The 17,278-nt window shown below is 46.0% G+C and overlaps 2 protein-coding genes across 3 annotated transcripts; both read left to right on the forward strand.

Moving 5' to 3' along the window:
* Nucleotides 1-559: 559 nt before the first annotated feature.
* LOC105565542 lies at nucleotides 560-6,002 on the forward strand. Of its 2 annotated transcripts, XM_012018825.1 has the most exons (11): nucleotides 560-720; nucleotides 1,122-1,318; nucleotides 1,516-1,680; nucleotides 1,753-1,895; nucleotides 2,230-2,377; nucleotides 2,865-3,103; nucleotides 3,333-3,393; nucleotides 3,503-3,624; nucleotides 3,786-4,954; nucleotides 5,283-5,399; nucleotides 5,520-6,002. In XM_012018825.1, exons 3-11 carry the CDS (start codon nucleotides 1,578-1,580, stop codon nucleotides 5,536-5,538), a joined length of 2,121 nt encoding a protein of 706 aa, XP_011874215.1. In that variant the 5' UTR covers nucleotides 560-720; nucleotides 1,122-1,318; nucleotides 1,516-1,577; the 3' UTR covers nucleotides 5,539-6,002. The 2 variants fall into 2 exon arrangements, with proteins under 2 accessions (XP_011874215.1, XP_011874214.1); XM_012018824.1 differs by lacking the exon at nucleotides 560-720 and having other exon boundaries at nucleotides 1,086-1,318.
* Nucleotides 6,003-10,105: 4,103 nt separating this feature from the next.
* On the forward strand, nucleotides 10,106-11,943 carry LOC105565543 (transcription factor AP-1). Its single transcript, XM_012018826.1, has one exon. It carries the CDS (start codon nucleotides 10,872-10,874, stop codon nucleotides 11,694-11,696), a length of 825 nt encoding a protein of 274 aa, XP_011874216.1. The 5' UTR covers nucleotides 10,106-10,871; the 3' UTR covers nucleotides 11,697-11,943.
* Nucleotides 11,944-17,278: the final 5,335 nt, after the last annotated feature.

Raw genomic sequence — 17,278 nt, forward strand, 5'->3', positions numbered from 1 at the left:
CTAGAACTTGGACCAAGTTCTAGCATCGTGGACACAGGCCTTAAGCCCGTATCAGACTACGGATTGAGATTGGGATTAGATTGAAATCTGACCAATCGCAGTAAAGTTTACTGATCCCAAGTAACTTTTACTCCAATTGGTCAAATTTCAATCTAATCCAGTTCAGAGTACAGATTCGAGACACCTTATTGGTTCCGCCATTTTGCGTCAAACCAATCAAACGGAGAATATTTCTTGCCAGACTCTTAGGCCGGTATTCATAGTCGATTCTTATTTCAAAAGCATCTTAAGTATTGTCTTAAGTCGCTAATACAGCTCTGTGATTGGTTGAAAACACATTAAGAGCATACTTAAGATGATCTTAAATATAAGAACGGACTATGAATACCGGCCTTACTACAGGGACTCTAATCCAGTTATATTGCGGTTAAAGTTAAACAGGAGATAAACTACCAGATCCATATATGTGATTGGCTAAAACTTGAGATTAACCTCCGGATAATTTTATCGGGAAGTAAAAAAATCGGCCATAAGATGATTTTGAAATAAGACTCGACTATGAATACGGCCTTAGTCACAATAACCTCAAAATACTATTTTATTTTTTACGCGGCAGATTTTTCAAACATATTGACGGAATGAAGTTTCTGGCAACTCGAAAAATGGTTTTCATTGAAAAACCTGTTGCAATACAATACGAACTATAAACACAGACTTTGGGTTTGTTTTCTGTTCCTGCACTGGTGAATTAGTGCAGTAAGCTAGAATGAGAAAAAATATGCTTGGCTTAGGGCCACTTTCACCAATCTCCGGTTAACCCAACCGGTCTAGTAACATGCAGGATTGCAACCGAATCCGATGAGAAATCTGATGAGAATCTGAGAAAATATATCAGATTCGGTTGCAATCCTGCATGTTACTAGACCGGTTGGGTTAACCGGAGCTTGGTGAAAGTTGCCCTTACTCCAATTTATTGCACTAGTTCACTAGTGTAGGAACAGAAAACAAGCCTTTTGTGTTCTCAAGAACGCTCTATTGTGATTGGTGGATTCGCGCGACTCGCCGTTCACGTTTTTCCGTGCGGCACAGCCCTAAAATCGCTCTGGTTTTTCTGTGTACAGTGCTGCAGCCCTGAGTGGAAGACGCAAGTTTTGCATCAAATTGTGCGGGCATCACCTCACACCTGGCCATCATTTTGATACCGAATTATCGTAACGTTCGTCGCGACTGAAAGCGTAACGTGCGTTCGTCCGATCGCGTGAGGAAGGAGAATCTTTGCCAAGGTTTGCACAAGAGAAATCGGATTCTACCGGTCGAGGTACGTTTTTTTTTTCCCCCTCGACTGCATCCTCACCAAACGCCGAGTTTGAGGTGCGAATTGATAAAAAAAACTTCGTCGCAGGGCGATTATTCCGCGGAATCGGGAAAGATGTTGAGGAATAAGACATGGAATTTTTACAAATATAGCAAAATTTCCGGGATAAATCCGTAAGATTGATTCTAATCTCTGTGCAGTGTCCTGTCGCCTATACATAAATTCGTCGCGCTGAAGCAGGTAATTGTAAATACGTGCCACAATGCCAAAAATGCCGATTCGAAAAGCTAAGAGGGTTAGTGTGTTGACGCATAAGAGAACGCAGTGTTTGGGAAAACATTACCAGGAACGATCCTACAGACCACGTGAGGAAATTGAAGTCATTCTGCTTCGCCTCCCCGACTTGCCAGTTTATTAATAAAGATACGTTTTCTTAGTGTATGAAAAATTGAAGAACAACAACAGTTACTTGGCCAAGGCGCTTTCGAAGGAAAAACAGAATAATCAGTCACTGTTCTCGCAGAATGTAGAGTTAATTGGAGAAGTTCAGCAGTTACATGTGATATGCAACACGCGAAATGTGAGTAATGTTTGTACGACGCCGTTTATGTTGATTTGGAATTATGAGAGATGATTTCACAGAATATAATTATCTTCAGTCAAATACGAAGAACTTTAAATTTAACGAAATTATTTTTTATAATTCCTTATATGTATATACATATACATTGCGATGCATTAATTCGCTTTGGGTCGCATTGTCAAAAAGCATCTACGTTTAAATAATCAAGTAATTTTTGTCCATTTCTAATTATCACCCGAGCCGAATTAACACACCGTACTGGACATACAATATGTATGTATTTTTTAAATCTACACACTTAGTTTTCTTATTTCTATTAATTCTGTTTCAGACTGTAATTTCTAATGTCCTGAATAATTCGAAGGAAATACTAAAAATGCTAGTCACAATGTCCGGTTATATGACAAACACCATCTCTATGTGTCAAGAGCTTGTCGCTCCCAATGCTACAGTGAGAGTGTCGTCGGTATCAGCTGGAAGTAAGGAATATATCGATAAACTCCAAGAGTTTTCCATTTTAAAAAGTATCATAAAGGCTCAGTGAGAAAAACAATATTAATATAGTCCTAACACAATTTGATGTTGGTCATTGGGAAAGGGGAGGGCAATATGAGCCGTCACCTGGTTTTAGGTGATAAAATTATATATCCGTAGTGTTTGAATACAATTTAAGATATATTATAAACTTTGATAACAATGGTTCGGTAACAATGGTTTGATAACAACGGTTCCGAACCATTGTTATCAAAGTTTATAATATATCTTAAATTGTATTCAAACACTACGGATATATAATTTTATCACCTAAAACCAGGTGACGGCTCATATTGCCCTCCCCTTTCCCAATGACCAACATCAAATTGTGTTAGGACTATATTAATATTGTTTTCCATTTTAATTCTTGATTCATGCATTATCTGCTTTATTATTTCCAACGTTTAGTCTTTACGTCGGAATATGTTTCAGGGAAAGAATCGTCAAGTAGACTGTCAACAAAATCGCCAGCCAAAGGTGTGGTGAAGCCTATGGTGGGTGGATATACCATCACTAAGCCCACGATTAATTTAAGTCGGGTTAATATGGAAAGTATTAACAATATATCGAGACTGAGTGACATAGAAGAAATAGCTACGCCTCGTAGAAGCCAGGAAATTGACGAGAGTAGATCGCCAATTAGTCCCTTACCCACCACACCTCTTAGATATGTACGTGTATATTTATTTTGTGCCATGTCTCATACATGTCTGTAAAGGCCTGTGTCCATGATGCTAGGATTTTGTCCAAGTTCTAGTTCCGAGAAATGTGTAGCCACTTCAATTTGCAGCTATTTCATAAAAGCTTGGACCAAGTTCTAGCATCGTGGGCATAGGCCTTAAGAAACTTGTAAGTTATGTACGTATACACTTGTTTCTAAACAACGCACAATTGTTTTAGGAAAATGGTCGTACGTGCAGACTACCAGAAAGACTGACAATTTCTTCACCTAGAGTTAATGGTATGATATATTACGAATAGTAATTTAATTACTTGAGTACTCGCTGCAGTATTGATGGATTTGCTCGATTAATTGATACAATCCTTAACATTTAGATATTTATTTGCAGATGAGCAGAGATTAAGAAGGAGGAGAAATATCCATTCAAAAAGATTGTCGGTATCTTTCTCGCGATCGCGAAACAGATGGTCCGAAATAGATGACGCTTCAACGAGTACGGGACATATTAATGTAGGCGTAATCCTTCATTTTTAATACAGTAAAATAATATTAAATTATTGCAGTACTCTTAAATTGTTTCATGTTTGGAGAGTTGCATCCATGTGATATAAAATATATGCTAAATATACCTTATCTTTCATAGATTTGAACTGTTGAACATGTCTCCGTAGGTAATTGGTACCAGGATTAGCATTGAAAATCAGGAGATCAATGACGTCGCACCTCACGATGTATCAGACAGAATAAACGCGACATCAGAATCGCAGATGTTTATTAACTCGAACGAGGGAAACGAAACGCACGCAAACATATCGAAAAGAAACTATGATGTTCAAATGAGCAGTAAGGCCTCTGACAAAAATACAAGTAGAAATTCAAGTGTAACAGAAAGCTTTAGACTGCCGCAGAATATTAGCAGAAATTTGGAGGAAGAGGATCCTCTGGAAGGTCCGAGTTGGCTGTTCAACAATGTCGTGCCGTCGCGGGATAACGAGCCAGAGGAACTCGAACCTGTTCACGACGTTTCCGACGTTAATAATAATACATCACAAACAATCGCGTATGACGATGCGAACGCTACGGAAAATAATACGGAAGAGGCATCAAACTTGAACGAATCTAGCGACGTGCAAACTGCAGAGGAAGACTCAGCGCCCATCGCCAATCTTTCCGAGTTTGAATCTCATCCGCAGGAACAGAGTGCGGACGGTATTTGCGAGATGTCTCCAACGACGAGTGTGTCCAGCCATGAAAGAAGTTTAGATAATGTACAAGGTAGTAGCGCGGATAATACAGTGAAATTCGCGAGCTTCGTGACGCTGAGACGAGGGAATTCCGAAGCGCCGGAAGAGACGGAGGACGACTTTACGTTAATGTTACGTCAACCCTCACAAAATATGCAGTTCAATATCAATGAGCTGCGATTGCCTGTTTTGGAGGAATCCACGATAAATAATTCCACCGTCAATAACAAGGTCAACACCGAAGTAACCGCCACGATACCAAGAGTTACGGATATCCCGGTGGCGAAACGGAGTTTGAACGATTACGATCATATCATGATAAAACTGCCATTGATTGTAATTGACGATCACAGGAGAATGTTGTCGCCGCAAAAGACTAAGCATTCCAGTAAAAATAGTAAAAAGTCGAGGACGCCGAATACGAAAGACCGAACGAAACATAGTGGAGCTTCCTCAACGGGTTCAAATTTAGAGAAACCGAAAAACAAATCGGAGAACAATCGAGATCCAAGCGCAGCGAAAGTCGTTTTGGAGAAGCTTAAGGAGTCTCGTGTTAAATCAAAGATTTCATCGGCTAACGATGCTAATAACGTCACGTATGTGTAATTACACATTATATATATATATGTATATATATTAAAGTCGCCTTAGAACGTCCTACGACGTTTGCTCGCCTAGGCTTTTGAGTAGTTTTTTTTTACCAGTGCCAGTTTATCGACCTCAATTCGTTCGTATAAAAAACCGACGATTTCTGGTCGGATTTGAACTCGGGTCTTTGGCTCATTAGAGCGACGCACATCGCTCTGTGCCACGATCGCCAATATACAAAATATCACAAACTATTATAAGACCTTGTAATCTCTCTCTCTCTCTCTCTCTCTCTCTCGCAAGTCGTAAATATACTGTTGTATCGTGCTTTTGCAGGAGAGGCACACCCGACGAAGAAGAAAACCTACGAGACTCTGAAAGTAATACCTACTCTTTCAATCGCCCTCGGCGAAGAAAGGCGCCGATGAATTTAACAGAACCTAAATTGAATAAGTGAGTAAAAAAATTCTGCTTACAATTACAGAACATATCCAGTAGAATCCCCTTTAATTAAACTAATCGAGTATGAACAACGAAATATCGCGCATGACGTGAAATTGTGTTTCTTTGCAGAAAACTGAGACGGGATTAGTGAGAAGGATTGATGCGCGAGGACTGATCAAGATTTAACGAAGAAAATTGTTGCGTTATCGATTTCTGTAACACGATACTGCCGAATGCTGTTTTTCTTTCCGTATATATGTATATCGAGTTTTTACTGGGTGATGCATACACGAATCTGTACTGCGTACTTGTACAGCAAACTTGTCGGAGTAGTTCGAGAATCGAATTTCAAAATCAACAGTATTCATTGATTGATAAGTGTCACGGTTGATTCGACCGTCGCAATAATTACGCGGAAGTGACATATTCCAGATATACATTATTTCTTTTGCTAGTACGTCACGTGTGCCGCTGGCCTTTCGTGTCGCTATTATTCTGAACGTTGATATAAAACAAACGCAGGCTCGTATATCTTCCTTTTACAGTATTGTAATTGATATTCTTTTGTATGCCACCAGAATTATTTTAATAAACATGACCAGGACGCATAAATTGCGAGTCAATTGTTTCCCTTCGTCCTCTCTTACAATAATTAATTCACGATTACGGTATTCATTTCTTTGCGCTTTCAAGCGTTTCGATTTCCCCCCCCCCCCCATTTCTACCGATGCATTTTTATTGTGGCATTGTCAATAGACAATTAGGTATATGTATTGTGCGTACAGTATTTTTTTTTCCATTTTATTATCGTAAATAATAGAAATATGCTCGTGATAGACGAACAAATCTGTTTTTGATCCTTCTTCGTGTGTCTCTCAAATACGATAATTCTGTACGCGTCACGGGGGACTGAGCGGCAGATTTCAAGTCGCCATTATTTCGTAACTCTTCAGAAATAGGCCTGACAACCAGAGTGTTAACGGTATAATTAATATCCAGAGGTTTCTATCTCCCACCCTTCCCGATTAAAAATTGTGTATGTTATCTGATTTCCTTCACTCTCCGGAGAACGCTTTAATGCTCTCGCGACGAAGAGACTTCGTGGAAGAGTCTCGAAATTAAGCGCGAGGTAAAACTATTTCGTCGTGCTCGCGCGAAATGATTGATCGCCGTCGGAAACGGCCGGCAGCTTTCGTGCGCAAATAAAAAGGCTTGGCCTCCGTGCACTCGAGTATAGCGTTATGTGTATATGTAATGGATTTAACCTTCCGCGCGGCAGCGCGAACGAGCGCGGCGGCGCGGGGGCGGAAATTAATTATGTTTGTTTAATTTCGAGATGAAAAAAGCAGCTGGCTCCGCCTCGCCCATGCAACGCTCGCTCTCGGCTCTAATCCGGAAAGGAAGAAAAAGGAAAGAGAGAAGACTGACAAAAAGAAGGCAAGTCTCTGCTGAAATGTTTTTACGTAAAGACGCTTTACGAAAAAGCCTCGACTGTGAAACTCGATTAAACTTTAAGGCACGCGAATAATTGATGCGTTTCGATTTTTCACGACGAAGACTCCGACGAAAAGATGCCTGCGCGGGTTGTGTGCAGGGTTTAATCGGTCGCGCCACGTGCCTTTTCGCCGGACATCGGACGGTATCGCGCTCGCATTTTCTTGCGTGTGCGCCGGAAAATCACAAGACCCGAGACGGACGTCCTTATTAATTATGCCGTGGCGCGTTGTCCGAGGAACGCGCGATTATCCCCTCGCGTGTCTCTACTTTCGCGAGAGCACGCACGCCTATATCTTGCGAGACGCCAGCGAGAATCGCGTAATTAAATTTGGCGCGAGACCGCACGCGAATGTCACCGGGAAACGCCTGCCTCTTCTCGCTTCTTCATCCCTACGCGATACTTGAACCAACGACGCATACGGTATACTTTGGTGGCGAAAGAAAGTCGCACGGTTCGATCTCTTTATTCCTAATCGCCTCGTCGATCGCAACGGTCCGGAAGTCCGATTGTTTTCGGCGGTAGGAATAAACGATCTGCTGCTAATATTGTATATCGCGAGAGGAAGTGAGAGAAGCTAGAAGGTTTTCAGTTTTTTAATTAAAAGTTTCCTTTTATTTCGAATTAAAAGTTTGTTTTCGGAGAAGAGCGAAAGAGACGTAAACGCCGTCAAACTGATATTCCATATTGCAAAGTACAATCGGGACGTACTTTGGAATATGGAATGCAGCTTCAATTTCACGACGTTTACGTCCTCTTTCGCTTTTCGCTAAACAACCGAATTGGATAACGACCCAGCGAGTAGCGCGGTTTTCCCGGAAAAGATTCGGGAGAAACGATCAAAGGAGCTTTCCCGAGAAAGCGCACGGAAATTGCGGCCGGAATGCAGTGAAACGCGAATTCGTTCGAAAATACATCGGTGAACGAGCGCGGTGCTCTTATGGAATTTACTGTCGTCGCGAGAGAAGTAAATGCGGACGAGAAAGAACCAGTACGCGTCTGAAAAGTTTTCATCAATTACAAAAGAAGCACTAGATAGCGTTAAAAACTGATTGGCAATTAAAACAAGTTTTACTTGCAAAGAAATTTCTATAAATCGTAAGAATGTTAATCGAACAGTCGAGCTTGAGGCATCTCGAAAAATTCAAAAGTTTTCATGAATTATAAAAAGTTAACGAGAGCGTTAAAAACTGATTGGCAATTAAAAGAAGTCTCACTTGCAAAGAAATTTCTATAAATCGTAAGAATGTTAATCAAACAGTCGAGCTTGAGGCATCTCGAAACATTCAAAAGTTTTCATAAATTATAAAAAGTTAGAGCATTGAAAACTGATTGGCAATTAAAAGAAGTCTTGCTTGTAAAGATATTTCTATAAATCGTAAAAATGTTAATCGAACAATCGAGCTTGAGGCGTCTCGAAAAATTCCCAAAGTTTTCATGAATTATAAAAAGTTAGTGCATTGAAAACGGATTGGCAATTAAAAGAAGCCTTACAGAGATTTCCGTAAGTCGTAAAAATATTATTCGAACAATGAGACTTGAGGCATCTCGAAAAATTCAGGCGTGTCGTTCAAAAAATTTTCTAGCAAAGGCATTCTCGCTCCAATATCTCGTGTGTGTGAGACACGTGTAGTAAGTAGAATTTAACGGTGTACAAAATTGGTGACCAAACGAGTGGCCCGAAGCGTTGATTTAGCTTAAAGTCGATACCTGAAGCTCGCACGGTCGACCGAGAACAATATAACGACGAACGTTTCAGTCCTAAGGGCCAGTTTCACAAACATCGGTTATTTGTTAACTAGGGTTCAGTCAACTCCCTATCTTTTTCTATCTTGTTCTCTAAGGGCCAGTTTCACAAACGTCGGTTAGCTGCTAACCGAAGGTTAATTGATTCTCTGTCTCTTCTTATTGTTAGAGGACAAGATAGAATAAGATAGGGAGTTGGCTGAACTCTGGTTATCAGTTAACTGACTCTTGTGAAACTAGCCCTAAGAAGAGACAGAGGATCAGTTAACCGTCAGTTAGCAGTTAACCGACCTTTGTGAAACTGGCCCTAAGAGATGTTAAGTGCAATCAGATACAATTGCATAAGATGCAGACGGTCTATTATAGACAGTACGCAGCAAGAGAAAAATACGAAGGAGATTAGGACGTACTGATATATTTTTGCGTAAACGATGTGGTGTGACATGTGGTATAGCCAATTGGTAACTTTGGTTCGTTACCGAAGCATGTGCTTTGTCCGAAAGGAATTTTAGGGTATCAACGATTAATCTGTAGCATTTCATAGAAACGTACACAAAGAGAGAATTTTCTCTTAATAACCCTGAAAATCTTGTAATCGTGGGACAACATGGCGTTTTCAACAAGTGCATGAAAGTTCTTGGAAATTTTACTATACATTCTATTAACAATTACACCAGTTTACTAGTACAATGTATGGTAAAATTTCAAAAAGACTTTCGCACAGTTGTTCAAAATGCCACGTTGTCCCACGATCGCAAGACTTTCAGGGTAAATTTTAAGAGAAAATTCTCTCCGCGAAGGCAAAATCTTTCAAGTTCGACGATACTGCGATACCGAAGCCTGATCGATTGTTCTATTACATTAGCGTTTTCTAGACGAAGCTTTCGCTACTTTCTCCACAGCTTTTGTCGAAAATACGCGAGGCCCGACACATATGTGTTTTCGTAATACGAACTTTTCCAAACTATCCAATTTCAGCAGAGTCGCAGAAACTCGTTTGCCTGGGCAACGCGGTAAAAGTGAGACCGCGGATCCGCGGACGGTCGCGTGGGAGCGGGACGGCGAGCGTAAAGCGTCGTTCTCACTCGTGCGAGCGATGTCGCGGATCGGCGCCGCGAGAGAGAAACCGCTCCGGCTCGTGAGATCGGTTCCGCCGGCAATCGGCCGCGCCGTGGACCGTCCCGGGACGATCCTCGGACGCTCCCGACACTCGGCGACAGGCGCGACAGCTCGCGTCCTCAGACCGCTCCGAAATGTCCGTCAGATGGAGGCGCACCTTAACGTCGCGCGCTGTCACCGGCGTTTCGGCGCCCCCCGTCCTCCGTCGTCCGCCCCTCGCAGGCCACCCCCACTGTCGGCGGACGGCCGGCGAGGCGCGCATGCGCCCGTCGTTTCCCAGTAGCTCCGATCGTCGGGCGAATCGGGCGCGCCGGATGGCGTCACCGCCGGCCAATCGGCGCCGCGCACGGTGACGACGTCGCTATTTTCGGCCGGCGTGACTCACGGGATATAAGCGAGTACGTTTAGTTGGGTGTTCACAAGTTGTCGGGCCACCGTGGCGCACAGGGTGATCCGCGTTCGCGCAAGGCACACACACGTCGCGATCCTACCGTCGCGCTGACGTTCTCGTTCCGTTCCGTGGAGCAGAAGGACGGCACACGCGCACCACATCGTGAGTCATTGTTGTGTTGACAGTCGAGACAGGCCGGCAGGCGAGGCGGACCTAGCGCAGACCAGGGCGGACGGACGCGAGCAGGTTGCCGCTCCACCGCGGAGACCGGTCGCCCGTCGCGTCGACGTAGCGACACCGGACGTGCGTCGACTCCCGCTCGTATCCCGGGCGCCGCGCCGGTGGTTGGTGCGCGATAGCTACGCCGAGTGACTGTGACGGTGCGGCGTGGAACACGGAGAGAACCGGCGGTCGTGCCGCGAGTGAATTTTCGCGTACAGCCGCGCGCGCGGCTGTTATGTAATCACCGCGCCGCAGAGCGGAGTGTTTGCGCGTTGACGTAGGCAGAGAGGAAGGAAGAGAGAGAGAGAGAAAGAGAGAGAGAGAGAAAAAGGAACGTCGCAGAACACGTTGACGTGTTGAGAAACTCTCGAAAGGCCCGTCGTTGTCCTTAACGCGTTCCGGAGGGGGAACGAGCGTTTTCCCGTCCGGAGGTGAGGAGACCAGAGGGAGTCGAGGGTGACACCTCGGTGTTCCTAATCGAGGCGAGTCAACCAGCCCGGCGGCATCGATGGTGCGCAGCCTGGCGATGGAGCAGACGTTCTACGAGGACGCGGGCGTCTACGGCGGGATGAACGGCGGGCGCGAGAACAGCGTGGGCCAGCTCAAGCGGAACCTCACACTGGACCTCAACGGCTGCCAGAGGCCGGGCCCGCAGGCCAAGAGGCCGCGGCTGGGCCCGCTGCCGCCGGCCCTCAACAACGTCACGCCAATCCTGAGCTCGCCGGATCTCAACATGCTGAAGCTTGCGTCGCCGGAGCTCGAGAAGCTCATCATGACGCAGTCGGACGGCCTGGTCACCAGTTTACCCACACCTACCACCCAGATCCTGTTCCCCAAGGCGGTCACCGAGGCCCAGGAGTTGTACGCGAGGGGCTTCGTCGACGCGCTCAACGAGCTCCACCACTCGGACAGCTCGCAGGAACCCGGCAGCATGCACGGCGCCACGTACACGACCCTGGAGCCGCCCGGCAGCGTGCAGAGCACCGAGTCCACCATGAGCAACCCCGGCCTGGTGCACGTCAAGGACGAGCCGCAGACGGTGCCGAGCGTGTCGAGCACGCCGCCGATGTCGCCGATCGACATGGAGAACCAGGAGAAGATCAAGCTGGAGAGGAAGCGGCAGAGGAACCGCGTGGCCGCGTCCAAGTGCCGACGGCGCAAGCTCGAGCGCATCTCCAGGCTCGAGGACAAGGTCAAGCTGCTCAAGGGCGAGAACACCGAGCTGAGCGGCATCGTGCACAAGCTCAAGGAGCACGTGTGCCGGCTCAAGGAGCAGGTCATGGACCACGTGCACGCCGGCTGTCCCATCATGGCCGTCGGCAATCAGTTTTGAAGCGCCCCCCTCCCCCCCCTCAATCGTCGTCAGGTGTCTCGCCGCCACCGCGCTCGCTGTCTTCTTGCCCTCGCGGCTAAGTTTCCGCGCCGAAAATCAACAGTCGACTCTGTCGCCTAAACGACAGTTGGTTAGACGTGGCCGTGTTGGAGCCGACTAGGATCCAGGTGTCAATAACAAGAGGAAGAAGTTATGTCCGGAACAGAAATCGGCGCGTAGTACTAATGTGGAAAGAAACGGTATATAGATTCACGATTTTCAGAAGGATTTAAGATTTGCAAGTTGGGCTACCTACATCTTGCCTTGTGACCCACATTGGCGTGTTACTATATATTGTTTAGAAGAAGAAGAAGACTCTGTCGCCACTTGCCGGATCTCGCCTAATACGCTCGCGATCGAAAGACTATCTCTGGCTGGGCAGACACGAGCCCGCGCCGCTCGGGCACGTTCCCGTCTCTTATCTCGGAGCTCAACGAATTCCGGAGTGGATTCCACGGTATTCTACGATCGATGATCTCAAGGAGAGGCACGATTATATCCTCATTTCCCGAGAGTGCGGGAATCGACGGTGGTCCTCGAGGCAGCAAAGGATGACTCGGTTCCCGAAGAAGGACGGAGAAAGGCAGCCCGTTCGCCGTTTTCTCTCTCGGTTCATTTGTGACGCGATCGGGGAGGAGACGATCGCACGACGACGACGGGAACAGCGAGCAGGCGGAGCAGGCGGAAGAGGAGGAGGAGGTGGTGGTGGCGGCGGTCTGGCGGCCGAGGCGGAGAAGGAGGAAGGAGTGCCTTCGTACAGCGTGAAACGTAAAGGATGCTTTTGGGAGAGTGGCGGGCGTGCGCGCGTGCGTGTTGCGCGCATGCGAGAGACTTTTACACGCACGGGCACGCTCGGCGACGGGCGAATGCGTGGTGTCGTATGAATGAGAGAGAGAGAAAGAGAGAGAATGCGCGCGACAAGGAGAAAGAGTATGCACGCGTGAAAGAGCGAGAGTGAGAGAGGGAGATCGCGCCAAGTAGCACGAGGGAGGGAGTACCGCGGCCATTTTGGAGAACGCGAGAGAGCCGGCGGGAGATTCGAAGCTAACCCGGGAAAAACTCTGAGGCTCTGCTCTCGTTCCCTCTACCCCTTTTCCCTTTGCTGTCGAGCACGCGATTCGCCCCGTCCCGTTTTCTTTTTCACGACGCTCGAATCCGTAAGGCCCGCCGTCCGACTCGCGACTCGCGGCGCTGCGAGCGTCGATTCAATTCGCAAAATGTTAGCAGTCTGTGTCCGCGTTTGGCTTTTGTTTTGGCAACAGAATCTGTGAAACACACGCTGTCGGCAGATTGTCGGCAGGAACCGAGCAGATCATTATATAATTTTGTTGTATTTCTGCCGACATACCGGCGACATGTCGGATATATCAGTTCCTGTATGCAACCTGCAGTCTTTCTGCCTTCAAAATTTGTGGCATTTGACAAAATCGGTTCTGACAGATTTGGCTATCTGGGAATCTGTCTTCGTTGCACATCAAATGTTAGACGAAGATAGAACGGTGCTTGCAGCGCTATAAAAGCGAATCGGACCGCGGCCTAAATCTGTGCGTAAACCCTTTTCGCGGTCTACGATCTAAGGCTGGTGTTACATTTGTCGTGCAGGATAGGCAAGTTTTCGAGTATCTAGAAATTTTCTTGCTCGCAGCCAATCAACACGCTTGAAAAATTTATCATACGACAAAAGTAATAGTACCCAGGGTTGTGAAGTAACTCGTTACTTTCTCTCCATCTGTAACTGTAACTTAACTTAGTTACATTAATAGTTACTTGATATATTTTTTAAACCTCCACAGATCGCATCAGGTCTTGCATTTGCACACAAACGCTTTTATCGACACTCAACAATTCAAACGCAGATTTGATACTTTAATTTTCCTTCGCAAGAAAGTAACTGCAAAGTAACGATTCGTTACTTTTTGAGTAACTGTAACTGTAAAGGATCGTCTACGATAGATGAAGTAAGCCTGGCGCAAGAAGTAAAAGCCGGAGTAAAGAAATGAATCATTCCCATTTCTTACTCCTACTTCAGCTCTGGCGCGTCCTCTCGGCGAATTTGAGCGCAGTTCGACCAGTGCTACAAGTATTTAAAAAAAAGTATGCATGTACTTTAGCTTTTATACTGAAAGGTACAGGTTGGATTTTCTTACTTTTTTACTAACTTCCAATGTAGACGGTCCTTAACGCATTACTTGTTAGAATTGGTAACTGTAAGTGGTTACATTTTTGCGAAAAAAAAATTGTAATTGTAACTAGATACTTTCATAAAGTAACTTCCCAACCCTGATAGTACCCCTGCGTCGCTTGGATCGTGGAGAGGCGCGAGGCGTCTTCTTTCTTTCCCGTCGCGCATCCCATCGGACTCGCGCGCACTCGATTTTGGATGCTTGTACACGGCGTCGATACGTGGAGGGGGCGTTCGCTTTGCAGGCGACACAAATCGAGTTTCGTAAATTGTTCCCTTGACACAGATACACCCCCGAATACGCGCGAGGTGGTTTTTTTATCCGCGCTCTCGAGTCGCGGCGCTCGAAGTAAAGTTTAAACAGACGCCTCGGCGCCAAAAGTTGGAGCCGAGGATCGTTACGCTCGTCGAACATCGACGGTCCCCCGCGTTTGTTGCCGGGCTCTTCTCTCGACGCGAGCGAGGGAGAGGATTGTGTAATTCTTTTTGCGGATCAATCAAAACGGGAGACTCCCGGCATCCTCTCTCGGCGCGCTGATCGCGCCGGGAAGGAACCGCACGGCCGACTTACATGTGATAAGCGCAATCAAACTCGGGAGATCACGTTTGCCTTTTACCGAATGCACTTTCGCGAGAGAGACTCCGAGCATTCCGCTAGTTTTGGAAACTTCTACACTTTGGTGCATATGTGAGATATTGACAAATTAATTAATTAATTAATTCTAAGGAATACATTACGGTGCTGTACTATAGTCCGCGCAGGAAACGTGCATTAAGGGCAGTCTGTTATGATGACGCGTGTGTTTTAACGTTCCAGACGAACAGAATCGATCGACGACCGCAAGAGCTTCATTTATTAAGTAGCGTACGTCTCGCGTAATCTTTCTCTAAATTAAAATTACACGCTTTTAAATGTTTTACGATATACTTGTCTAAATACGAAAAGATCGTGTACGATACACTTGTCTACGTGCGAAAAGATCGAGTCCCGACGTCCAAAGTCGAAGGATTCGAATTAAAGTATTTTTCTAATTGTGATCGGGGTGAAACGATACGTGTAAATACAAAGGGGGGCGCGGTTCTTTGTGCCGAGTGTACATGTAAAATTTTTCTAATTGTTAAAATTGTAAAAATATGTACAGATTGTTTCTGTATCTTCCATATACGTATTTTGAACCGATCGATCGAAGGATCATTCGGAATGAAGAGAAGCGCATTCGAATATTTATATTGCGCCGACAATTATCGGCGCGAGAAGACGCGTTCGCTACGATCGTAGTCTCCAAAAGTTAATCAGCGAATCAGTGAAATCCCTGATTCGCAGTTATAACGCACTGATTGACTTTTAGAGAGTGCGCCTCGCCCCGCGTGCATCGCGATTACACAACATTGTTCGATATTTCCTCTAAGAGCATTCGATATTTTTCTCCGACGTGTGCCTCGACGTCGCTTCGCCCGAAAATATAAAAAAAAAACGGGTCGGTCGGACGGTACCGAAGTAGCCTCGGTTTTAACCCAGCTTTTTGGAGAGGAAACCAGCGCTACCGAGTCTGTACAAATAGATTAGTGTTTGGGAGCGATCGTGCGTATCGAGCCTGTCCAAGGGTCGTCAGGCACGGGCGAGAAGAACGGACGCGGCGTACGCTCGCGGGTGTCACGACTGTTACGCGAGGAACCGGCCCTGCGATCGCCTAACGCGTGCCGATCAATCCGGATTAGCCTGGTATTACGTTTGTCGACAAATTTCTCGAGCACATCGACTGTTCCACACCCAGAAAGAAAGATTTACTTAGGTTAAACAAATGAGATACGTTGGAATCACGTTTCTTTGAATCTGTTAATTTTTCTTTACCTCTGATAAAACATGTGCTAGATTTGAAGAAGAAACAGGCGGGAATTCTCTTAGAAATTCCAGTCTCATTGTCAGTAAAATAAAATTTTGATTAAGGTGAAAAAAAATAATTTCTTTGAAATTAAGTAGAAGTCTAGTAAGGTCAAAATTCAGTTTGTTTCAAAGAAGCTTTTTTTCTGGGTGTGCAGGACAGCAAGGCTCTCGAGTATCTAGAAATTTTCTATCTAGCTAACCAACACACTTAAAGCAATTTGACGCACGACAAACGTAGTAGTATCCTTTTTCCTGAACTGTCCAGGCTCTCTAAGGGCCAGTTTCACAAACATCGGTCAACTGCTAACCGAAGGTTAATTAATCCTCTGTTTCTTTTTAAATAATAAGATGAAAAAAGATAGAGAGTCGACTGAACTCTAGTTAGCAGTCGACCAATGTTTGTGAAACTGGCCCCAAGTCAACGACCATCTGAGAATTGGGAAAAAAATGATGCGTTGGTACAAATCATGCGATCGATCGGGTCACGCGTATCATCGTCGTGCGCAGGATATTGGAGAAATTCATTCCAACTAGTCTATCTCGTCTAATCGTCTTTCGCGGAGGATCATTTGCCGCGAACGGTTTGAAAAATTCGAGAATGCGATCGACTCTCTGTAAATCGGGACGGCAGATGACGTACTTAAGGAAAAGAACAACCGAAGAGAGGAGGACTAAAGTAGCCTTTACGCCCGCGTGGGGATCGGTATACCGCGTCCGTTCGCGCGACACTCCAGGAAGCCCCGAATCTTTCCCTTAGCTGTTAAGCCGGAGACGGTGAGCGAGTCACGTTCTCCTCGGTTCTTCTGCGCGTTCCACGGCGCGTGGAACTCCGTTTCGTCATATGTGCATCTAGTCTTGTTCAGTATGCCCTTGTAACTTGCGCGCGACGCGTATGCGTGAGCCGCATACCGCGCATACACACATACACACACAACACACACACGAAACACACATACGCACACGCATACACGATGTAACACACTGTGCAGATCCGGGATGCGCACGTACACGATATACGGAACGTGATCGTCGCGACCGCGTTCGACCGCGTGTCGCAAGCTGCACGCGGCGTCGGGAGGCGTCGCGACGTCGCACCGGTCACCCGCGATATCGGATAATCGCCATACCAAGCCGGCAGGCGGCCACATTGTTGGAATACATCATGGTGTAAAGATGCAAGGTGAAACATTGCGCATGTAATCAATTTTGGGGGCAAATTGTTCATTGGTTCTTCCTGCATTCAACCGCGATGATTTGCAGTTTAAAGGTTGGGGCAAATTTCTGATTGGTCAATTCGGTAGTTTGGGGCCACTTCTGAGTGGTTGACACTGCGCGTCTATCCGGATTGCTTCACCTTGTATCTTAACACCATGGAATACACGCTCTCTTGCGACACACGGTACCCGACGCACAATCGCTACCGTCGCGTCGTACGTCCCTGTGCGATAAGATTTCGACGCCGAGACCGCGTGCAGG

The sequence above is a fragment of the Vollenhovia emeryi genome, unplaced genomic scaffold, assembly GCF_000949405.1.
Source record: "Vollenhovia emeryi isolate VEMERY1.0 unplaced genomic scaffold, V.emery_V1.0 DF939151.1, whole genome shotgun sequence".
Lineage (NCBI taxonomy): Eukaryota > Metazoa > Arthropoda > Insecta > Hymenoptera > Formicidae > Vollenhovia > Vollenhovia emeryi.

Excerpts from the sequence above, each read along its gene's own strand:
- LOC105565543 (XM_012018826.1), top strand. The coding sequence starts at position 10,872 with ATGGTGCGCAGCCTGGCGATGGAGCAGACGTTCTACGAGGACGCGGGC.
- LOC105565542 (XM_012018825.1), top strand. The coding sequence starts at position 1,578 with ATGCCAAAAATGCCGATTCGAAAAGCTAAGAGGGTTAGTGTGTTGACG. Across the intron at positions 1,681-1,752 it reads GGAACGATCCTACAGACCAC|TGTATGAAAAATTGAAGAAC; the intron begins GTGAGGAAATTG and ends ACGTTTTCTTAG. Across the intron at positions 3,104-3,332 it reads CCACCACACCTCTTAGATAT|GAAAATGGTCGTACGTGCAG; the intron begins GTACGTGTATAT and ends CAATTGTTTTAG.